The following is a 26,061-nucleotide window of genomic DNA, read 5'->3' as shown; positions in this document are numbered from 1 at the left end:
CAAAATCACCTTGTTTCTAATTAGTACACAATGAATATGAATGAATTATAAGCAATATCAAAAACAGTGTCGAACAAAATTAACTCTTATTTACATATTTGTAACAAAAGATTCACTAACCTCAATAACTGGCTGTGGCTGTAAACTGTATTCTCTTCTTCACACACATTAAATAGTGTCTGAAGAAAGCAGAATATTGTTATCAAAAGGTAACCAATCATTAGTCACTGATTTAAACAACGAACTTCCTTGCATTAACATGACAGCACACTATATCAGTCCAGTACATATGATTTTTGGATGACTTGCATTAAGAATATTCAACTGGAAACTTGCCACACCAACTTTATACTCTGTCGTTTCATTTAAAATAACAACTGTGACAGATTTTCTGTGATGGCCAGTTCCCTGCCTCCGAACTGGGCTTACTGCCAAGATTCTCCTTTTTTATATTCAAGGGGCACTGGCTAAGAAAGGTTGCTGTCCAGATGTAGAGAAATGAGTCAAGAACAAAATGCAACAATTCAGTTGCTCCGTATTCTTGACGCATGACAGTGTAAATGTTCATAAAAATGATCAGCTGTATTAAAAGTGACAAAAGTGCACATCCTTGTCTGACAACAGTAAAACTCGTAATTCGATAACTTATCTCCAATTTTAAGTAAAACTGAAGTTTCTTTGAGTAAGCCCTGAACATTTTGAATCACGTTTTAAACCAAATCATTTAAAAAGAAAACAATTTTTATATTTTTTTTATTCTTGCTATTTTTACTATTTTCCAATGTCATTGCTGGAACAACAATGACTGTTTAAATTTAAACATTTAACAGTTTATTGAGTGGCACTCTTGTTTATTGTTAGACCACAGTACCAGTATCCAGCCAGTGTAAGCTTTATTACTGCACATCCTTGTTTGTGTTGTTGGTCTTCATTTGAGCGATTTGGTTCTGAACCAATGCAGTAAAATGAGTGGAAGTAAATGAGATTTAGTCTAGCTCTGTTTTGATGATATACGAAATGAGAGTAGAAGAGGATATAGGTTCAAGTCCAAGAAATGTGAGTATGAGATAGAAGGCCAAGTACAGAATGAAGATTCATATAGAAAGATGCAAAGAAGCCAACAGTGACGATGAAGATATGATATTAATTTTGATCTGTCACTTAGCACTAATAGTTCCTTGTTAGGTTTTCTCACGATAAATTTTAAGTTAATAACACTCACTTATTTAGATTTCAATAATTATTTATTTCACTTTTACTTTATTTGTATCAAGCTGTTTTTAACTTCTTTCTTTTTAGCTGCCTGAAAAGGTACATTAGTAGGAATTTATTTTATTTTTATCAGGTCCGAATTAAATGTTATGTTTTCAGTCTTTTACTCAAATTCAAGCAACAGGCCTATTATTTTTTGTCAAATTTTAACAGTGTTTTGTTATCATCTTCAAATATTATTCTAGAAGATATAATGATATAGGATTTGGTAATTCTTTAAAACTGCGTTACCACACTAAAGTACAAATATATATTTACATACTTGACTTCTAGTTGAGTCATATGTACCTACCGTAAACAATAGAAAAATTGTGTGCCAACATCAATTTCGCACCGAAATATGGGTGGAAAGTTGCTGTGAAAGTGGGGCTATATATAGCCCTCTTGAGTAGAAAAAATAGATCACAAGGAAGAGCAGTACATACATCCCATTTTCGTGCGTTTCCTTACTGCTCACAGAGAAAAAGAGAGTTTTTCTAAGGTCGAATCAGTGACTGGGTAGGTTAAACTTTTGGTTTGCCTTCGAAGAAAGGGCATATTCTTAGACAATTATGAGTGAGTATATGTATGCATAGCAAAAGCTGATCTTTATGACATGTCGCAGCCTTGTGCTAATCACCATGAAGATTTCTTATGACTTAGCTGTATTCTTGCCTGAATAGCCTACCTGGAAGTTTCTCCGATATGATTCTTGCATCCAGAAAGGTGGACATCATTTTCAACATATGCTTTGATAAACGGTAATATCAACAAAGTTTTCTTATCTACCTCTTATCAGCACATTATTTGTATGAACTATAGAACAAAATCACTGCCATTCACCACTGATACATTTTCCTCCCATGTGAGAGCAGTTGGAACTCCCCACTAAACACAGGTTATAATACCAGTAAGTTATATATGCCACACACTGTATCTACATGAATTTCTTTGCAAAATTAAAGTAACCTATTCTAGAAACAGAACAAAAAATATATTATTTCTATCAAAAATGTTACTGTTTATAGAATTATTTGTATGACAATTTTAGGGCTTCAATATGATTACAAGAATTAATTTGCAACATTAACATGCAGTAATCATAATCTTTACAAGAATACAGCAATCAAAACTAGATCTCAATTAAACTTGAAAAACTTGAGGATTAAAAGATTGGGGGAGACTTATAGTTATATGCTTCTTTGATTTGGAATGGAATTTATACTCTTTTTTTTTTTAAAGTCACAAACTACTGACAAGAAAATCTTCAAAACCTGTCATGTTGTAGATTTTATTCAATTTTCGTACAAAGAAAGGTGCTGGAATGAAAGAGTGAATATCAAAAAATTGATTTATTATGTGAACGAGGTCCTCAAAAAGAGTATGTGAAAATCTGAAAATCACTTGAGTATCCCAATGGCTGTACTTGCACAGTTCGCTTTCTGAGACCTGAAGCTCTCCCTCCCTTCCTGTGTGGATACTACAGCGGCTACTTCTTAACGTATCAGACACCCTGCAAGCAAAAGCATGCATGCAAGTATTTATTTCAGCCAGTATAAGATTCCACATTGTCGCATACTGATGCAGACCTATGCATGATTATGTCTTCAATATCACTGAATCCATTAATGTTCTTCGACTTGCTATGAAATATTTTCGTGTGAGAAATGTTAAAGAAACAAGCTTTTTTTATTGACCATCTGTACAGTTAACAAATTGTTCTCTTTATGAATAAAAGTGTTTCAGAATAATATATCCCATCTTCAATGTTCCTACTGATATTAATTACATTGTGTCAAGTCCATGATTTTTAAAATCGTTATACCTTATTAAAATGTACTTAAATTAAGATATTACAGTATTAAAACACTTATGTCTACTCATTATACCTTATTACGTTCATATTAGATTTATGTTAATGAATTCAGCCTTTACGTTCAGTTGCTAAATAAATATCTTACAAACTAGGCCCTAATTATTATCATTTACGTTTGATTCATAAACGTATTATTTACTTATTCTAGTATATACCTACTGTATATATACTTGTATTCTTTTATGGAAAATACTAATATAGTGAAACCTGTTCAAATCGGAACCTGAATAATCTGGAATCGTGTCTCTTTCGAAATTCGTATGTATTATGTGTAATTTGTCCTGAATAAAACAGAAACTGTCCAATGCAGAAACGGAATCCATCTGATACTCTTCAAAACGGAAATAATATTTTGGACACACTATTTTAATGTAAACTATATTTTGAAACAGTATGTAATTTCAAGAAATGTACGAAATATGTAGGTCACTAAGATAAAAACAAGTTTTATTTGCAAAATTTTACAGGGTGCGAGGGTGTGTTGGCATGGCAGTCATAAATTTAATTACCCTGTTGATTAGGCAGATGAGTGAGACAGTGAGTCTCTTCAAAGATTCTCAATGCATCACACCAGTATAATGTCATAGCTGGGCAGAACGCAAGTCTAGTGATTTCGTGATAGGAAAAAAGGTTGCGTAAAAATGTGGCCCCATTGTTAAGTGATGAAGTAAAAATTTGTCGACTTAAAGGAAAATGAGAAACTAAATGATGGGAAATAAAGTTCAGTTGTGGGAAATTCAGGTGTAACACTTTGAAAAATAAAGACCATCTCACGAGTGAATGAAAAATAAAGTGAGTGGCTTGCGGTCAATAATGGCGATATAAAGAGGAAACAGAAAATAGCTAGTTATGTGGAAATAAATGAACTGTGAGAGTGAGTTTTTCATCCCCTTTCAAAGACCGTGCCAATTTCTGGACCTATTCTGCAAAACAAACCCTTGAACTGGCACAAGAAATTAGATAAGACAGAATTCAAGGCTTCTAATGGATGGCTTCTAGACCAATTAAATAATGTGCAGTAATATATAGTACATAATTATAGTATAGTGTTAGATATTAAATTTAGTGTGATTTAATAGTGTTTAATGAGTGAGTTGCGATAACATTTCTACAGAAAATGAGATTCTCCTTCAATAAGATTCACAACTGAAATAAGCAACAGAAAGCTGATTTAATGTCAGTAATGTTAAACGGAATATTTTGTACTTCTTGGAGTTTGCGGCATGCCATTTTGTTTTTCATTTATACAACTGATAAAATATTCCATTTTAACTTCACACCTGAATAATACGGAAACCTGTCCACAACGGAAAAAAAAATTGGGACCATGTCACTTCCGTCTTGAATAGGTTTTACTGTATATACACATTTATATTTACATCAGTTAAAATTATTACATATAATACAATTGTCACTCCCATATGGTGGGTAAAACTGTTTAAATTATCAATACACACATTGTGAATGAGAGGAAAAAGAACTTGGCATAAAGGAACAAGGGAGAGAACAAGGACTGGAAACGTACGAGACAGTACAGGAGTGGTGTTGGGAGATGTTTAATTTGGATGTGAATGATGGTTAAATAGAAGAGGCTTACAGAATTGAAAAGGGAATTAACAGACCAATATTGATAAGGTGTAAAAACATGCTAACGAAGGAAAGAATTTTGAACAAACGAATAAATCTAAGAAATTAAAAAATAAGACTAGAACTCAATTACGACTACGAAATAAGATGTAGAAGAAGACTATTGCTGTGATTTATGCGGGCAGCTAAAAATAACGGACATTTTGCTAGACTGTACCATGACAAATGAAAATAAATGACTTTTTTGATTCGGAATTTTGTCTGGAGAACTTGAACATAGACTTGGATAAGAAAAGAAATGTATTAAAAATAGAAATGAGGAAGATAATAGTGAAACAAACAGAAAGAGAAAGAAGGGGCGGAATAACAAAAATCAAAGACACTAGACAAGATGGAGTAACAAGGGACGCAAGTCAGGATTTGTTAATTGCAAACAAGGAGAAAGTAGAAAATAGAGACAAGGAAAGAATGTTTCAGTCAGCAGAATCGACAAATGCAGTGAATGACATCAATGAGCAGCTGTAAGGTTGGGGGCACATGTGCACATCGCCAGCTAAGCAGGTAATATGAGGAGGACAAAGCCAAAAGAGTATCATACGACATAACAGCAGAGTTTTGACACATCAGCTGAGTAAAAAAGTAGAAGTGACAGGAAAGAATGACCAGGAAAATAAGTTCAGTGAGATTGGTAAACAAAGGAAACATGGGGTCTCGATAAGGAAGGAAAGCGATGAGGATGGGAGCAAACCTTCAACTAGCGGTGTTTTGATAAGAAGTAATTAAGGACAGAAGAATTATAGTTTAAGAAAGTGCTGTTTACGGAAGGAAAGTATAAAGGGAAAAACAAAAAATAATGATGCAGGAGACAAGGGCACAAACGGTAACAGTGAGGAGGAATAATTAGTGGGTGAAGAATGGTGATTACGGTGAAAAAAATAGTGAAGTAGTGTAATAATGAGACAGAATATTAAGTGTAAAGTGAAAATAGGATAGGAAATATATGGAAAGCAACAGAATAAGAATATGCGTTATAGGATAAGGAACAAAAGTAGTGTAGAGAAAATATAGTGAAAAAGTCCAGAAGAGAAGCAGTATATAAAGGTAAAGTTTAATAGAGCATGAATAACAGACTTTATTGAAAGTGTTGAGGATGACTGGAAAGGGAATGGAGAAGATGCTGTTGTGGTGGGAATGAGTTAGGAAATATAATAGGCTTGTCTGAAGGTATAAATAGGATAGAGAAGAGTGGATGAACTGTTTTAGTAGGTGGTTGTTGTCAACTTCCGAAGAAAGGGCCGGAACCTCATGGACATAAAAAAAAAAACTTAGAAAAAGCACACGTCTGTGTCGAGATTAATAGTATATATTGTAATTAGAAGACTATGAGTAGCATGTATACAGAAATGTGGTGGCGAACCATCGCTAGATGTAGAAATAAAATATATATCATATCATATACACAGGTAACTTATTGTCAATGTATTTACTGTATTTGATCACATTGTGAATTCTTGTGTATTCTGAATGTGGTTCACTTAATGTGTGAATGCTATTCTGTTCTGAAAAATTGTTTCATTTGGTTACTAAAATTTAGAATACCGTAGGTTTTGCATCCAGGTATTTGTTGCCTGCCATTTGTTTCCTTCATTGCGATGTTAAAGAAAGAGCAACAGACATTATACTGTACTGTATTTTCAAAATTGTCTTCAAAACTGTAAAAGATTATACATACTTCTTTCTTCTTTTTATATTTTCTACTATTTCTTTGTATACTTTGTTTGCAATGACAGCCCCCTATTAGAGAAAGTAAAATAAAAAAAAATCAACAATAGTTAATCTGCAAATCAAGATTTCAGGTATAACTCCCCGTAAAGTTGATCTGAATAATTTCGAGGGAAAAATTGTTCCGGAGCCGGGTATCGAACCCGGGACCTTTGGTTTAACGTACCAACGCTCTACCACTGAGCTACTCGGGAACTCTAACCCACACCGATCCAATTTTTCCCTCTATATCCACAGACCTCAAAGTGGGCTGACAACCGTCAAGCAACCAACTTCGAGTGCACACTAACTCCGTGTGACTTAAATTGTGGTTTTCTGTTAACGAACAGTGACATGTATTATGCAAATCAACATTTCAGGTATAACTCCCTGTAAAGTTGATTTGAATAATTTCGAGGGAAAAATTGTTCCGGAGCCGGGTATCGAACCCGGGACCTTTGGTTTAACGTACCAACGCTCTACCACTGAGTTACTCGGGAACTCTAACCGACACCGATCCAATTTTTCCCTCTATATCCACAGACCTCAAAGTGGGCTGACAACTGTCAAGCAACCAACTTCGAGTGCACACTAACTCCGTGTGACTTAAATTGTGGTTTTCTGTTAACGAACAGTGACATGTATTATGCAAATCAAGATTTCAGGTATAACTCCCTGTAAAGTTGATTTGAATAATTTCGAGGGAAAAATTGTTCCGGAGCCGGGTATCGAACCCGGGACCTTTGGTTTAACGTACCAACGCTCTACCACTGAGCTACTCGGGAACTCTAACCCACACCGATCCAATTTTTCCCTCTATATCCACAGACCTCAAAGTGGGCTGACAACCGTCAAGCAACCAACTTCGAGTGCACACTAACTCCGTGTGACTTAAATTGTGGTTTTCTGTTAACGAACAGTGACATGTATTATGCAAATCAACATTTCAGGTATAACTCCCTGTAAAGTTGATTTGAATAATTTCGAGGGAAAAATTGTTCCGGAGCCGGGTTTCGAACCCGGGACCTTTAGTTTAACGTACCAACGCTCTACCACTAAGTTACTCGGGAACTCTAACCGACACCGATCCAATTTTTCCCTCTATAACCACAGACCTCAAAGTGGGCTGACAACCGTCAAGCAACCAACTTCGAGTGCACACTAACTCCGTGTAACTTAAATTGTGGTTTTCTGTTAACGAACAGTGACCTGTATTATGCAAATCAAGATTTCAGGTATAACTCCCTGTAAAGTTGATTTGAATAATTTCGGGGGAAAAATTGTTCTGGAGCCGGGTATCGAACCCGGGACTTTTGGTTTAACGTACCAACGCTCTACCACTGAGCTACTCGGGAACTCTAACCGACACCGATCCAAGTCACACGGAGTTAGTGTGCACTCGAAGTTGGTTGCTTGACGGTTGTCAGCCCACTTTGAGGTCTGTGGATATAGAGGGAAAAATTGGATCGGTGTCGGTTAGAGTTCCCGAGTAGCTCAGTGGTAGAGCATTGGTATGTTAAACCAAAGGTCCCGGGTTCGATACCCGGCTCCGGAACAATTTTTCCCTCGAAATTATTCAATAGTTAATCTGTCTATGCCTATCTATTTTTTTTTTTTTTTTTAATTTGCAGCGTTATTGTAAATGTATTGTAAGTTTCGGACCTCCATTGTCAGCTGTTCGAGCAGCAGCACATCTTCAAATTGAAGACTGTACATAGTAGAATATATGAATACATAAAGATAACTGTAGATACAATTTAAGTTACTATTACCGTACATAAATAAAGCATTGTTTCAATTATTTTGTTTCATACTCTTAATAATTATCGTGTGTATTTAAGGTAATTTGTAAATACACTCATCTAATGAATGTTCATTATGGGTCAAACCCAGTTTCTTGGCACCAACAAGCTGTCTAAATATGTGACACTGTTACTCATATATATTGAGAATGTGCATGTGGAAAATGAAGTAGGCTAGATTCAATGTTTAGTTCATGTTCAAAAAATCTCAATGGGTTCAACTTTTTTTAGGATACATCCTCTTTCATTCTATATAATGTTTACATGCACTGAGAACATACAGTAATGTTTTTTCCATTACTGGTAGTTGTTTATGCAAAAGAAGGTAAGTTTACCCTAATAGTTTAGTTGTCAAATATAGTTGTTTAGTCAACTATCCCAAGAAAGATCTGAATCTCATAAGTGATAACAAGGTACCACTTATGAGGCAACTAAGCCAAGAGATAATGGGTTAGAGTGGCTAGTTCCTTTTCCCTTCCATTGCATACATCACCAACTAGAGTCCACGCCAATTCAGAAGGCGGGTTGTCTGCTAGCGTTTGCGTCGAGAGAGACAGATAGAGAGAGCAAGGCAGCGTACAACATTGCCACATCGTACTTCACGCACGTGCAATACAAATAGCGCAGGAGAGAATTTAAATTATCAAAAGACAATAATGACCTTAGCCGTTGATTACTGTAAGCATGACACCAAAAAAACCCTCTTTCCTTCACTAACAATATTCTTTGCATGTTTCTCAATCCCACACCACATGCTTCTGCAGTCGTTTCTTGCACGTTGGCAACGTTGCTGCCAGCATCAAGATGGCCGGCAGCGTTCTGCTCGTTAACGTTTTTATAATAATTATACACCTTAAACACTATTTTCCGCGCCTGCTTGTGTAATACTTGTGTTTTTACAGTCTCTTCTTCCATTTATTTACCTTACATACACATAGTAAATGTTAGTTTTACTTATTCAATGTATTGAAACACTCGCACGTGAACAAACGAACTCAGGAAGTGCTTGTTATAGACTGATTCTGATTGGTTCTCCTGTTCAAGCTTGTGACGTCACATGCCATACAGGCTACGGCGCATCTAGTGGCCACCCGCCTTCCGAATTGCCGTCTAGTCTAGCTACATATTACATTAATCAGACTTCAAATGTATGCAAACAATTGTTCTTCTCTGACACATATTGTCAAGTGATATGTACTGCCTGATAATGGATGTATATATGAGCCAGAATATCAATCAGAAGCAGTCAAATATAGAAACTTGTAAATTTGTACTTGCATTCAAAGTTACAAAAATTTATATATATTTAACTAATTTAACCATTACGGTCCACAGAATTAATAAATATTTGTTTTTATCTAAGACATGGAGAACCTATAGAAGACTGAGGTTGTCAACATAAATACTGTACATAACATGTCAGTTTTGGCCGACTACATATAGTATACAACAGTGTTGTTTGTACACCTCGTATATTATTAAACTAACCTTTGAAATAACCTTAAAATTCAAGACATTTAACTAAATTCATTATGTTTGATAAATTAAACATGAACACAGTGACATGAATAAAATTAATTTACATACACCTGTTACTTATATAAAAATTTAAAACTACACAGTCCATGAAATTCATGTAACATTGCTGTTCATGCCCTTACTTCATGGAAAAGGGGTAGTTACGTTTAAATGCATAGTAAACAAGTATGCAGTGTGCACAGGCTTGTCTTTCGTGGAGGTCACTTACTGTTAGTCCATCATTCAGAAATGTGTACAATGGAGCATTTTAAGGAGCTCAGTTTCGATTCAAAGAAAGTTATTGTTCGCCTGGCAGAAAAATAGGTAAAGTAGTGCATAAAACACATTCTACAGTACAACACATTGTAGAAAAATTTCGAAATCATATAACTTGGAATAGCTTGTCAAGAAAAACCAAGCAAAACTTGCTAAATGCACGTGACAGGAGATTCATGGTTAATCAAGTTTTCAAAAATCCAAGAATAAGTGTCCACAAATTCAAGTCTTAATTGAAGAGACTTCAAACACAGAGATCAGTAACCAAACTATCCGGTGTGTGTTGTGGAAAAATGGTTACCATGGCAGAAGACCACAAAAGAGACTGTACATTAGTGAGACAAACTGAGCTCAAAGATTGGACTTCGCTAAAGAACATGTTGGTAAGGATGAGGAATTTTGGAACAGGGTGATTTGGTCAGATAAGATGAAGATAAATCTTCATGGTTCCAACGGCATTCATAGGATATGGAGGAAGTCCAACACATAATGACAGAAACAACACATTGCCTACAGTGAAACATGGTGGATGCATGATGTTGTGGGGATGTATGTCTGCAAATGGTGTGGGGAATATTGAGTTCATAGATGGGATTATGGATAAATATGTGTACAATAACATTTTAAAGTTAAATGTTAGGCAGAATGCACAAAAAATGGGAATGCCACCTGTGTATACGTTCCAACAAGACAATGGCAGTAAACATACTGCTCAAATTAATAAGGATTGGCTCATATGGAACATACCCCAGCAACTGCGAACACCTCCTCAATCACCAGACTTACACCCCATCGAACATTTGTGGAAAATTTTGAAAAGGAATGTGAGAAACATGTAGTGAGAGAAAAATGGGCTAAAATCAAACCTGAACAGGTAAAAACTTGATAAAATCAATGAGAAGGAGATGCCAAGCAGCAATAAAGTTATGCTACAAGATAATGTTTTTCACAATTGTAAATAATCAAAGTGTATGAACAAGACTGTTACATAGAGATTGGGACCAGCCTCATGGTCTAGTGGTCAGAGCTTCTGACTATAGGGGCATTCCATGTCAAATCGACACAAAAAAGTGGACTTTTCAACCCGACCACCTCAGATTTTCATTAAATTTGGTGGGATGGTAAAGAACCTTAAGTTAAGTAATTATGTAAAATTTTAGCCCTCAATAATGCACGATATCCATACAGCATTTCTGTCAATACGAGAAAAAATGTAAAAATGTCGCATACTATGTCAACAAAAATAATTCATAACTTCTCTTCTAATTGAGGTAGAATCTTAAACTTGGGCTTATTTTAAAGCTAAGGGACCATACTTTTCAATAAAAATAGGTTTGCATCGAAGTATCGAATTCTTTATTGAATGGTCGCGTGAATCACATTTTAACATTGAATATCTAAAAATGCGGGGCACAAATTATTTCGCGAAAAATATATGTTATAGAGGTAAGAGCATTCTCCCCTTGGTGTAAGTTTCATTTTGGAAACGTTTCAGGAATATCAGTAAAAAAATATATCAATGTATTGGTTTGTAGCACTTAAACCCGTCTTACACCAACACTGCATGCTGCCTCATCGATCTGTCAGGCCATCATGAGTGGCAGTTTATACAAAACGTGCAAAGTGGCAGTATATACAAAACGTGCAATCTGTTTCAAGTGCAGTGTAGTTAGTTTTTGTAGTATGTGGTAGTTTTGTGCGATGTAATGGAGTCGCGTTTTAAGTTATAGGCCTATGTTTGCTGGAATCCCTTCGAGAAATCGGGCATTGTAATTAGAGCAAAAATTTAAGAAGTGTTATATCGTGGATGCTTAATGTATTTCCTGATTTAAAACAGGAACAAAATGTGTGCGCTTTGTGTCGCAAAGGAATAAAAATATAATATGATGCTATTACGCAGAATCCTTAGAATGACTCTAGTAATGAAGAATACGTCGACTCTACAGCAAATGTAAGTTCATTAAATACAAGTCTTTTTGACCAAGATGTGTTCCTTATTAAACAAGAAAGACTACAACAAGAGAAATATAAGAGACAGAAATTTGAAAATATTGTAAAAGACAAAGTCTTCGATATTAAAGATGCCAAGGAAGCAGGACCTTTCTGATTCTGAAATTTTGTCTCAGTTGCAGGAAATTTTTCAAAATTCAGGTAAAAGTGAGAAAATCGCCATTTTAACACTACTACCTAAAAGCTGGAGCGTAAATAATATAAAAAAGAGTTTCTTTCAGTTTTCGAATACATAATTCGGAAAGCCAAAGTCCTAGCAAAGGGAAAAGGAATTTTGTGTTCACCAAATCCGAAACCTGGAAAACCCTTGCTCGCGGCTGTTGCCGGTAAAGTTAAATAATTCTGTTGTTCTGACGAGATAAGCAGAATGATGCCTGGTAAGAAATATTTGTTGTGATTAAAGAATCAGGGAGTAAATCACATGAGCAGAAATTAATTATATGCAGTGTTTAAAAATTCTAACCCTGACCAAATAAATTGTATTCTAGCTGGAGTTAGTGGACTATACTGTCTGTGTTTGTGTCCTTATTAGAATGTAAAACTCATGCCGGAAACAATTTATTGAAGTTTCAGGTCTACATGGATTTCAAGAAAATTTTTCTTTATACTTTCCAACTTAACATTTCTTGCCTACTATGGTGTGCAATCCTCCTCATATAAATTGCTTGTTCAGGAAATGTACAGGATGTCCTGAAACATTCAAAATAAGAGAGGGTTTAGAGAAATGTTTCGTGTAAAACTTCAGTGAATCAGTGACCTACAAGCAGTGGATGACGACTGACCAATCAACGCTTGAGACTATAATGAAACCCACAGACAATTTTTCGATTGTCTCTTGGAGAAACTTGGTGATTTACTGACTCACTCATTTATATCATCTGAACAAAGTAAGTTTCTACATGATATGAAATCATATCTACAGCCATGCCTGCTTGTTGTTCTATGCGACTTCGCTGAAAACTATTATTTCGTAATCCAAGATGAAATTCAGTCATATCATAGGACTAATGTGCAGACAACCATTCATACTTCCGTAATATATTATAACGAATCGTCATCCGATACAGTCTCTATTAAAAATCTGGTAATAATTTCACACTGCCCGAAATATGACACTACAGCTGTACATCTGTTTCAAAAATATCTAATGGAGTCATTAAAACAAACATCTGTAATTCACAACAAAAATTATGTATTTCTCCGATGGATTCTCTGCTCAGTATAAAAATAGGAAAAAATTTCCTGAACCTCACATTACATGAAGAAGATTTTGGATTTCCAACATAATTCCATTATTTTTGCATATCGCATGGCAAAAGAGCATGCGACGTTGTAGGTGGGACACTTAAAAGGTTTGCGGCTTGTGCTAGTTTGCAGAGACCATCCGATAAACAAATAACTACACCTAGGGAATTGTACGACTGGACAAGGGATCATCTCCCAAACATTAATACTGTTTATCAGTCCACAAAGTGCAGTCATAGAGAACGGTTGTGTAGTAAGCAGCATATGCAAGTAGGTTAGCGTGTGAAGAAGGTATGGGCGACGACCTAAATTCTTACAGGGCGCGAATCGGGTGCTTCAATGCAGGGCAGTGTTGCAGATGTTCAAAAGGTGAATATGCTATAGTGTCGGATAGAATCAACACATTTGTGGCCGCGGCTGTTTTATCAGTTCTACTGATTATTGGAAATGTGGAGTTAAACCCTGGTCCTGGAGATACAGAAGGAAGAGTCTTCAGTGATGAAGTGTTTCAAAGAGAATGGATAGACTATATGAAAGAAACAAGAGAAGACAGACTAAAGGCAAGTGTTCTACTAAACAAAGTAGCAAGTGATATAGATACATTAGTAAACAGGTACACTGAAGTGGAAAAGAAATTAAAGGAGGTTATCCAAGAGCAGGTGGTGTTAAAATCGATAGTTAAAAAATGGGAAGATGATAGTAGAATTAATAACATTGTAATTTATGGTGTTGAAGAGTGCAATCATGAAAAAGGAATTGATACTGGTTACGTGGTGTTAGAATTATTAACTAAGTATTTCAGTCTAAACTTGGACATAAGTGCGATAAATAACGCGTATAGAGTAGGTAAGGGAAATAAAAGACCAATTATTGTGAAATTGAACAGTTACTTTATCAAAGAACACATCATTGCCAATACGCATCAACTCAAAGGCACAAATATATTCATACAAAATGACTTTGCAAAAGAAATTAGAGAGAAACGAAAGAAGTTAATTCCAATATTAAAAGAAGCTCGAGGGAAAGGATTTAGGGCAACTTTAGTTAAAGATAAAATGAAGATAAACGGAAACATAGTTAACGTAGAGTCCTTAAATAATCAAAACATTGAGGATTTATTCAGTTGCGGTAACAAGAACAGAAATAAGGAAATAGAGACTTGTGGAAATAGAGCATCATCTACACCACACGTAAACAGAAGAAGTGCATCACGAAACAGGAAGTCTAGAAGCGCAGAGAGGACTGATAAGAATAGTAACTCATCAAGTGGGCAGAAGAAATCAGAAATAACAAATAGAAGAATTGATGAGCTTACGGGAGTGAATGATATTAGAGCATACCTAAGTAAATTAGAGAACACTGTTTTCACAGATCCCTTTAGAAGAAAGAAGAGTGAAGAAGGAAAACCTAGTACGGAAGAAGATGCTGTTTGGGGAGCTGGGGCACAGACTGAGAGAACGACCAGTGAGGGTAGGCTGAGGCGTGCAAGTGAAAACTCAACAAGGAGAAGCGATTGTGGATCAACCGGCAAAGTCAGCGCAAGTGAAGAGCAATTTATAAGAATGCCACATGCCGTTGGTAGTCCGGGGTGCGCGAGAGGAAGGGCTACAATATGGAGGAACTGTGCGTTACCGACCGATGGAGTAGGAGAAGGTGACGAACAGTTATTAAGAGGTAAATTGACAAATAGAAACTCTATCAGAAATAAAGTAGATTCAATCAAAACTATAGATACTGAACGAAACTACCTACTAAGAGATAGGCATCAGCAAAGACTAAATTTTCCTAAAATTAGAAACACTTATTATCAGGGAACGGATTTATATGGACTAAAAATATATGAAATATGTAAATATATATGTAGTTATTTTTACCAAAATATGGAATTAAATATGGATTTTTACCAAAATATGGAATTAAATATGGACTTAAAATTATAAAAAAATGACTATGTACGTTAAATATTGGTACATTTTAATCAAACTAAACAAAAAATATAATGGACGTACCTTATCTTCCAATGTAGTTTCAACAAAACACAATTTTTATTGTCTGTTACCATAACAATAGGTTACAAACATTTCTTTCAAGTGCTGAAAAGTGAATCTTCTTCTATTGTCTCTGAGGATAGATTTATACTGACTAAAAGAGCGTTCGACGTCACAAGAAGTAACTGGTACATAATTCAATTTCACAATGTCTGCTGGGGATAAGTCCAAGTTAATCTTCACTGTTGATTCACCACTCATCACAGCAACAACCTTTTGTAGTTCTTCATATCCAGGGTTTTTTGAAAGTACAGTGTACACCTTAGCTCTTACTGCATCTGCAACTTTACCTCTGCCACGATTCAGTTGTTCCACAGTACTATTTATAATTTCAAAACTTTCAGATAGTGAAAGGTGCCTATTTTGGAGACTTTTGAGCGTTTTTATGATGCATGAAAATGTATGCTGAATGTGAGCTAAGTCATTCTTCACACTTATGTCACAGGTAACTGTTTTCGCAGTATCAATTGAGACTGCATCTTCAGAGTCCAATGCAAGGAGAACATTGTTAATAGAGTCTATATGTTCGGCATAATATTCAACTGCTTCTAGCCATGTACCCCATCTAGTTAAAATTGGCTTTGGTGGCAATGGAATTTCAGGGTACATTTCTTTCAACACGTTAACTCTACTGGGAGCTTTGAGAAATACTTTTTTCACTGATGAAATCAACAAATCTACTTTAGGGAAATTGTCTCTGACCACTTCTGCCACACGATGAAATGCATGCGCCACACAAGTAAAATGAGTCAATTTAGGATATACAACAGATAATGCTTGTCCAGCTTTGACCATATAAGGGGCAGCATCGCTAATAAAGAATAACACATTATCGTACATAATACCCTTTGGCCACAGGATACCCATAGCTTCGTTGAACAGTTTAACTATAGTTTTGTTATTGCACTTTTCTAGAACATCACAATGTAAAAGAATTCGTTCAGAATATTGTTCACTTAACAAACCGATAACTACATTACCAACAAGTCTACCTTCTTTGTCGGGAGTCTCATCAATGGAAACCCAAATTGAACTATCTTTAATTTCATCTCTTATCTTCTGTATTGTCTCATCGTAGATGGATGGAGCATACGTCTTCCTAAGTGTTGACTCATCCGGGATTGTATGTTGAGTATATTTTTCAAGGAATTCCCTGAAGACCTTATTCTTTAGTTTGTAGAGAGGAATATCAGCAGAGATGAGAGAACGGCACAGGTCGATGTTAAACTCAGATCTTACATTCGATGTTGTTGGTTGTGTTAAAAACAATTGTCTCTGCTTGGAATTTAGTTGTTTGTTGGCCTGATGTTTACTAGTTGTAATGTGTTGTTGCACCAGGAACTTTTGTGTAGATGATACTGCACACTGACACAAATTACAAAATAATATTTTATTGTCAGTTGATAAACCATCTTCTTTAAATTCTGAAATGTAACTTGTTAGTTTTGATTTTAAATTGACTGAATGACGTACTTTTGGCATATTTACCGTCTTTATAGTATGATTTACAAAACTGAACCTATGTGTACTCTGACTGGCATTTAACTGTTGAGCTGCACAACTGAAGTCTGTTAAAAATTTTAAATTAAATTAATACAGTTTTGTAACTTACTTTCCCATTGTTGATAGGACTGCTAATTTTCAAATAACTCTGATGTTAAAGGGATTACTGAACATGTGTTTAAATCTCTATTGTTGAAATGTATTTTTAAAAGTTAATGGAATTTTGTTTTGTTTTATTGTTAAACCTAATATAATATGGACTGTTTTATATGAAATATGGAAAATATATGGAAATTAACGAAAATATGTACTAAACTCTAAAATATGGAAAAATATGGAAAATAAAAGTAGGATTTTTCAACCCTACACATTGTGAAACATAAAGATAATGCAAAATATAAATTATATTAGCTTTATAAGTAAATATTTATTTACATATAAATCCTTTCCCTGCTTATTATTAATTAAATTAGATAAGCAGACAGGTTTTGAAAATAAGATAGAATTACGTCAAGGTTTTAAAATAATAAAAATTGAAAATAGAGAATTAAGGCAGTTATTAATGTATTCAGATAGCTGTATTATTTAGTAAAGGTTCAGAAGATAATTTTGACTTTATAAATTGCTTTACTAATATGTCTTAATTTCAATAATAATGCATTTATAATAAATTTAGTAGGCATTATAATAGTAATGAATTGATAATGAGTACATGCGACACAATAATGAAACTAAATTGAGGTTGATTATGTAAGCAACTTGTCAAGTTTGCTTTTAAGCAGGTATGCGGTAGTCTTCATTGAAGTTACGCAAACGTTTCTGCTGACAAGGAAATATTGTAAGAAATAAAGACAACCTACATATAGAATGTATCGAGTCAGCGAATTCAGGTTCATAACTTACAGTATGTCGACATCTGATCACCTAGGCCTAATTGGAATAATAAGTTATTATTAAAATAAGACCTAAATAATTACAATTAAATTGTGAAAAGGAGCAGATAAAATAAGGTTTAATGTCTTAATGGTTATCACGATTGGTTTAAACATGCACTAAAACCAGACGTAAGTGCAAGTTTGAACCAATAAATTATTGAGATTTGCGATAAAATAATGAGTCTAGGAAATTGTATATTTAGTATGTAGAACTACATTTGTTTATAGATCTTTTGTTATATTATTAAGTTTTGTACTTGTGAACTATATCAATAAATCAAATCAAATCAAATCAAATACTGTTTATGTGACTGAAAAAGGCTATACTGAAGAGGAAAAAAAAGCTTGCTCTTCGATTTGCAAAATCCACCGCAGTGCCTGGAACACAAGTTTCATACAGTCCTGCTGTTTAGGATGGGTATTATACTTGCTAAGCAGTTTCAAAATGCAGCTGAAACAACGCATCATCCTGTCTGGAAAGATGATCAGGCTATTTCATCTCAGCAATGAAAGGTAACATTCCTTACAGAACTTCAGGTTTAACAAAATCCATGTGACAATAATTTATTTCAGGTAATAATTTAAAAAATTCGAATTATGTACTAAATGTTATATTACATAGCGACATTCAAGAATATGATCAAATATAATTAAATACAACGAATGTGTGGGACATAATTATCGCGACTTATACGGTTAGCTTACGCTTGCGGTGACATAATAATTTTTATCTTTGTAACCTATGATGATTCCAAGTTGAAACTTATTAGTTCATTATATCACTAATTGAGGCGTACTATATTTTTTTTCATTAAAATAGAACCCCCGCATTTTTAAATATGAATATATGAAAATTGTTTCACCATGTTTTTAGTGTAATTGAATACATGCAGAAAACAATATAATCAATAAAAACTATCACATATTAAGAATGTATCACCCAATTTTTGTAAATATATCTGGAGACGTTGTTGAGATATATAATTTTAATTGAAGCGACGTGCTTACAAAAATGTAATTTTTCTTCATGTTTGAAACGCCACTGACAGAAAACGAAAAGCAAAGGACATATGAAACTCGGCAGTTTTAGTTAGCACGGCAGGTAAAACAAACCCTCAAAATGTGAAAGAAATCTGAGTCGGTCGGGTTGAGCGCCTTGTTGATTTGATATGGAATGACCCTATAGTTCATGAGGTCCCGGGTTCGATTCCCAGTTAGAGCACAGGAATTTTTCCTTAAAGGGGATTATTCCTGTGTTCGTCCATGGTCTGGAATTTAGGTTAAGTTTAGATTTAAGACCTCTCCTGGCACCACATTATCATAATCATCCTATCACATCATCGGGGTAATGTAACTCCGCCTTCCAGTCGCCCTAACCTCAGAAGTGGGTTACAATTAAGCCACGGCCAGGAGAGAAGACCAGAAATGTCGAAAAGACATTGGATATAAAAAAAAAAACATAAGAGATTGGACATGTTTTTGTTTAATTATTCAGAAGTTTATATTTCATTTTTTAGCTTTAATATATTTCAAAGTCCATGTGTAATAGTTTTCTCATAATATGAGAAAAGAAATTAAATTATATATGCAAATCTAGCTTTCAGGTATAAGTCCCTGTGAAGCTGATTGAATAATTTCAAGGGAAAAATCATTTCAGGGCCGGGTATCGAACCCAGGACCTTTCACTAAACGCACCAATGCTCTCTCAACTGAGCTACTCAGAAACTCTACCCGACACTGACTCAATTTTTCCCTTTATCTCCAAATACCTCAAAATGGGCTGACAAACCATCACGCATCCAACAGTGAGTGCTCACAAACTCTGTGTGACTTAAATTGTGGTTTTCTGTTAATGAACAGTGACATGTACTGTGCAAATCTAGCTTTCAGGTATAACTCTCTGTGAAGCGAATTTCAATAATTTCAAGGGAAAAATCGTTCCGGGGCCAGGTATCGAACCCGGGACCTTTGGCTAAATGCACCAATGCTTTGATAAAAGTGCAATTCCTAAGTTATTGATTGTTGTCGGCTTGCCGGTGATGATAATACATCAATATTATTTTCTTTGCTTAGTTTTATACTTTATAAAGTATACTCATATTAAAACAATTATATTTTGTGAGGGGGATAGAAGTTATCCCTGGCAGGGATGTTAATATGAATTTATCAGAGGGGGGATAACTTTCCAACAGGGTGAAATCCCCCCAGCCCCCCTTTAATTCGCACCCTGGGTGAAGGAAACATCATGCAGTCAGGTTGCTTCCAACAGGACAGTGCACCAACGCTCAGGTGATTCACCGGTACCTGCATGAGACATTTCCGAACTGCTGAATTGGAAGAGCTGGGACTCTTCTATGGCCAGCACGATTCTTCCGACATCTGCCATGTGACTTTTGGTTATGGGGGATGGTGAAGGAACGTGTTTATGCTGAAAAACCGAGAGACCTGCAAAACCTTCGTCACCAACAATTCTGTCCGTGTCTGTCACAATGTATCACAGGTAATCAAGAGCATGATTCAACGGATGCATGTGTGCATTCAGAAAGGTGGTTCCCAGATTGAAAGTGTTCACTAATTGAAATGAGCCCAAATATGAAAACAAACAATGTATTTCAAATATCAAACATAATAACATAACAAAATAAACATAATAATAACCTCCATATAAGTGTGGTAACATCTTTTTGGATCACCCCATATATATATATATATATATGTATGTATGTATGTATGTATGTATGTATAATTTCCTCTCAATTCTGTGCAGAGAAGGGCACTGAATTGGTAGCATTATTTCCAAATGCCACTTATATATTGTAACCAATAGAAGTTACAGTGTTCCATAGGCTTTCGTAGTAGCAAAAAAAAAAAAAACAGCAAGAGAGGCAAATGGAGAAAGAAGATTTGAATGAGTACCGTACTAAAATTCTACAGTGTTCGAAACTAGGGCGACTGTTGTTCCATAATGTGAGGCTAAATTAAATCGAATCAGTTTGCAGCTATTCCAGTATAAATGAGCCTAAGTGGTAAAAATTAAATTGGTGATAACAAAATTTATTTTGACAAAAGAGAGCTTCTGAATAGTGTAAATTGTCAGATTCCAAAAAAAATATTTATTTATTTGTACTTTTATTCTCATTTCTTAAGGTCTCAAAAACAATGTAGTAATCTTGTTATTGAAGGCAAATTTGTATCCCCGTGTTGTCACCACTGATAAAACCAAATCAGTTTCCTTAAGGTGATATGCTTGCTAATTCTTATTGTTAGAACCTATTAGGCACATGATGGATAATGTGGTTTTATGTTTTGTTATTTCCTGCAATTATTGTGACAATGTATAAAGATAGCTAGCTATCTTCTTGTCCCATATGAAACTACAAAAGTTTGTTTTCCACGTTAATGAAAGAAGACAAGTACACAATATTCTATAGAAGTTAGATAAGTACCACTCTCATAACGTCACTAATTTTAATTAGGTTTTAATAGGGTATTTTTAAAGGAAATAAGGTTCCGTATGGGACAATTTCATACAGAATTTGAGGTTGCTGTATTGTTGATTATTTATTGGTGTTTTATGTAGAACATTTGAATTTGTTTCATAGGCTATATGAAGAGCTCATGAACAAGCAATGGGAAAAAGTAGTAGCGATTCCCAAAATTCAGCGAAGTCACTATTTTTTACTTTATGATTGTGAAAGCATTCTTGTTGCCACACCAGCCAGATCAGAAATGTGTAGACACAGCATCTTCAAAGAATCAACCACATTAACCACTCTAAGCCTATATTACGAGATTTACTCTTTCTCGTAACTTACAGAAAATGACTCAGAATCAGATGCTAGAGAAACAGATAAGTCTTCAGATGAATGTGAAAATATGTCTTTTCTAGAACAAAGCCACCACAATCTAAAACATCTCATGAATCTGAAGGTTTAAATCCTGGAAAATTCATTGGAGTTGAATTGACAAGTGATAAGGGATTAAAACAAAAATATCTTGCTATATGTAATGGCAAAGTTGAAAACGAAGATATTAAATTACTTTTTTTTTAAGCGAAGATATTAAAGTAGTTTTTTTTAAACAGACAGTCAAAATTGACAAACTTTTTAAGCTAGATGAGGAGTCCTCTTCATTTGAAAGCATTGTCAAAGTGTCTCAGATTAGAAGAATCCTAAATGATCCTGATATTGTTAGAAAAGGAACTGGCAGACTGTATTATAAATTTAATTGAAGAACCTTAAATTGAAATAAAATTGCAATTTAATGTACGGTATAATATATCATCATTAACTTACAACTTTTTTATGATTAAATTCAACAGATCAATCTGACCTTTTTTTTACAAATTTTCCTCTAATTACACATTGTTCTCCCATAAAATACATGTAAAACTGATAAAAATAAATATTTGTATAGGCCTACTAAGATTACATTATTACCTCCAAAAAACAAAAAAAAAAAAAAAACTTTCAAAGAAGACTCCTAATTCACAAGTGTCCTGTACAGAACTACATGTCTGTCCCATACAGAACCAAGTATTTTTGGTTATTTTGTAGCAGTTACATGGTTTTTTTAACTAGTAACTAGCCTACGTTTCTAAAATGTTTCAGTGCCTACAAGTTTATGGAAGCAATTTCAGTTACTCAAGACGTCAGATATCACAGACTTTTTCCATCGAAGTGCTTGCTGACTCTTGAGGTGTCCAAAAAAAGGTCCCATGCGGAACCCCCTTTTATTTAGGTATTTCTCAGAAAATGAAGTGCATGTGTCCAATGCCTAACCACTTCACTTTACGTGAATTGGATTCCACATATTGCAGATAGATGGCAGGACTGTGACCCATTTTCAAGTTGCACACCACTTCGGCAGGCCACGTTATGCATGATGTGTATCTGTGAAGAGTTACGTCGTGTACTAGGGTGAGTGTATGTGTAAGTGTAGTGTAGGGAATGGGTGAGGATGATGATGAAGATATGGAAGGGAGAAGGGAAACCGGTGCCAGCACGTAGCCTACTCCTGTCGAATAGCACCAAGAGGGCCTCCAGGTTTAACGTCCCCATCAGACGGACGAATCACTATCAACAGTGACATATGAGAAAATATATGAACTACTCTGTTTTCAGGGAGGAGGTTCTTCATATTTTAACAAAATTATTAATTTATCACTGAGCATATTCTACCAAACACGTAAATTTTATAGACAATTATATTTTCAAAGTTGCTGTCTAAAGTGTCCTGTACGGACCTTAGGATGGCTGTTTGACCAATAACAATAATAAAAAAACAGTACCTATTTCAGTTGTAATACACGAGTATAGCTTGAAGAACAAATTGAAAACTTTTCAGGAATACTAAGAATCCTGTACAACTTCTAGAAGAAAGTAACGGTTACTAGAGAAATACATCAGTATCAATACTGATTTACTTACTTACTGGCTTTTAAGGAACCCGGAGGTTCATTGCCGCCCTCACATAAGTCCGCCATTAATCCCTATCCTGAGCAAGATTAATCCAGTCTCTATCATCATATCCCACCTCCCTCAAATCCATTTTAATATTACCTTCCCATCTACGTCTCAGCCTCCCCAAAGGTCTTTTTCCCGCCGGCCTTCCAACTAACACTCTATATGCATTTCTGGATTCGCCCATACGTGTTACATGCCCTGCCCATCTCAAACGTCTGGATTTAATGTTCCTAATTATGTCAGATGAAGCATACACATCAGTATCAATAGATAGCAATAATATTCATTATAGTTACCACTGAAACCCTTCGAACACACCAGTCAGTACAACCAGTAGAACCTTCTACACTATTAAAAGATACTGTACAGCTAGGACAACAAATAATGTTTGATTAATTTCACGTCAATGTATCCTAGTATCCAAAATTTGAAAGTGCATAGATAATCAATATCACTGCGTTGCTAGTTTCTTTAGGCATGTAATCTTTGGAATTAGCAGAGATAAATAGCATAACACATTATATTATGTAGTAACCATGGAAGAATAAATAAGCTATGGCTACCTGATTTTGATCGATTTTCTTTATTCTGTACTGCATGTAAATATATACATTTTTACCAGTCTCTATAGTTGATTCTATACTCTGTACCATCCAGAAATGTTTAATATGCCTACATTTTGTACTAAGTTGTAAGAAAGCAATTAATTTTATAAACTGTTGATGGGCTGTTGTGTAGATCACGAAAAAAAGTGTAATTTTATTTGTTGCAGCAAAAATTTAAAAAAAAAAAAAAAAAAAAAAAAAAATTAAAAATTAAAGTGGCATTGTTCTTCTTCACAGACCTATGCTGCAACATCATACTCAAATATGGCATAACTGTATGGTTTACTTATGTATAAAAAGCCATTTAAAGTACTGTCGTGCAAGTCACAATTTCTGTCAAGTTCTATTAAAAATTTAACCAGTCTGAAAGTATATATTATTTTTTTTTATTATTTATTATTTTAATGTACCGAAGTACATGTGATATTCTGCGTCATCATACGATGAAAGAGTAATGGAACGGAAAAAAATTCTCTCCGGCGCCAGGATTTGAACCCGGGTTTTCAGCTCTACGTGCTGATGCTTTATCCACTAAGCCACACCGGATACCGGGGTGGTATCCAGTGTGGCTTAGTGGATAAAGCATCAGCATGTAGAGCTGAAAACCCAGGTTCAAATCCCGGCGCCAGAGAGAATTTTTCTCCGTTCCATTACTCTTTCATCGCAGTCTGAAAGTGGTCAACCTTTCGCAGAAAATTACAATTATGGAAGTACATGGGTTTTCAGACTTAAAAAAACTACATTTATAGATTATGCCTTCAAAGATATGTTTTATCAGTTTGAATTTCACATTCCAGGGGGAAAAAAATGGCTAAATTGGCTGCTGAAAGAAAGAAGGAAGGCACAGAGAGAGAAGTGAAAATTATTAATTTGAGTATCAAGATGAAATTCAGTCTGTCCACTGGAATTCATCACAATGCACTTTGTGCATGAAACTATTTCACCTCAGTCAGTGCCTTACATGATTGTGTCAGATTATGTAACTTACAGCATGATAAATACAGTATTGCAGTTCTTAAAGATTCCATATTAAATCACTTCCTGACAGAACACCCTAAGTTCCGATTGAATATGTTGGAATATCAGTCAGATGAAAGTGCTCAGCACTTTAAACAAAAATGTCCATTATGTCTAATTACCCTGAATGACACCACAACATATTGGAATTTTTCAGTAACCTCTCTTGGAAAGACTTCTATTAATGGCCCTGGTGGTACAGTAAAAGGCGGGTCCGTGAAGCCACAAAAGCAAAATCTATAGATTTCAAAATGTGCTAAATATATATGTTTATTGTACACTGATGCAGAAAAAGTTGCACAAGAGAATGATGACTTGGACAAAATTTGGAATCCTTCTGGAAAAAAAAAAAAAAAAATTAACATTCCACAAACGAGGAACATACACCATTTTGAATCAATAGCTAAATATAAGAATAAATGCCAGCCATATGTTGGAAGCACCAATATCAGGAATGGAAAGATTCAAAATTTAAGTAATCATGAAAGCAATGATGGTAAGCAAGTCATAAAGTGTGGAGACTGGATTGTTGTACAACATAAAGGTAAAAAGAGTGTAAAGAATTTTGTGGGACAGGTCATTGCAGAAGAAAGGTACGGCCTCCCAGTTAAGTTCTTGAAATATGATGTAATATTTTGTAAATTTAAGTTGAATGTCGACAATGATGGAAAAAGAGACTAAGTTATTGATGTTGAGGTTGAACTACATCAGTTGAAGTGCAAGCTGCAAGAACTAACTATTGATAACAGATTTTCTTTTACATTTAAGGAATCAGAATATTAAAAAAAAAAAAAAATTCATGTGTTTTGACGTGTTTATTGGTCTTAGAAAAATTTAGTATCTTCATAAGCACTCTTATATGATTTAAAAAAATGAACACCAGCCACCAGAAAATAAGCCACTTAATGCTTGGTATAAAATGGCTTCCATATTTAAATTGTTACGATTTCTTTCACATGATTATTCATTTCATTTAACCTACATTAAATTTGTGTTGGCACTGTAGTGTAAGTCACAATTTGAAGCCGTGTAAGTCACAAAATAAAATATTTGCTGTGCATGACTTAGTTAAATGTAAAAAAATAATATATGTACACAATCTATGTCTTGTACTTTAAAATATATCACATCATCATCCATGTAACTATAATAGTAGAGCAGA

At 34.8% G+C, this 26,061-nt stretch overlaps 1 protein-coding gene and 1 non-coding gene across 8 annotated transcripts in view; one reads left to right on the top strand and one right to left on the bottom strand.

The window, feature by feature from the left end:
• The window catches only part of Ubr1 (Ubr1 ubiquitin ligase), a 76,456-nt gene that overhangs the window by 44,769 nt on the left and 5,626 nt on the right, over positions 1-26,061 (bottom strand). Inside the window, exon 2 of one of the 7 annotated variants that reach the window (XM_069820747.1) lies at positions 2,656-2,764. The exons of 3 other annotated variants lie outside the window; for them this stretch is intronic. Coding sequence is in view for 2 of the 4 variants with exons in the window: in XM_069820744.1 (XP_069676845.1) it covers positions 1,940-1,997 (58 nt within the window). In the remaining 2 variants the exon portion in view is untranslated. Of the gene's footprint in view, positions 1-120; positions 380-1,939; positions 2,139-2,655; positions 2,765-26,061 lie in introns of those variants that run through there. 3 more of the 7 variants (XM_069820744.1, XM_069820745.1, XM_069820748.1) reach the window with 3 other exon arrangements.
• On the top strand, positions 7,959-8,030 carry TRNAN-GUU (transfer RNA asparagine (anticodon GUU)). The gene has a single exon. It is a non-coding gene; the product is annotated as a tRNA-Asn (tRNA).

The sequence above is a fragment of the Periplaneta americana genome, chromosome 3, assembly GCF_040183065.1.
Source record: "Periplaneta americana isolate PAMFEO1 chromosome 3, P.americana_PAMFEO1_priV1, whole genome shotgun sequence".
NCBI classification, from domain to species: domain Eukaryota; kingdom Metazoa; phylum Arthropoda; class Insecta; order Blattodea; family Blattidae; genus Periplaneta; species Periplaneta americana.
Note: the sequence above shows the minus strand (reverse complement) of the source record. Positions and strands in the feature narration are given on the sequence as shown.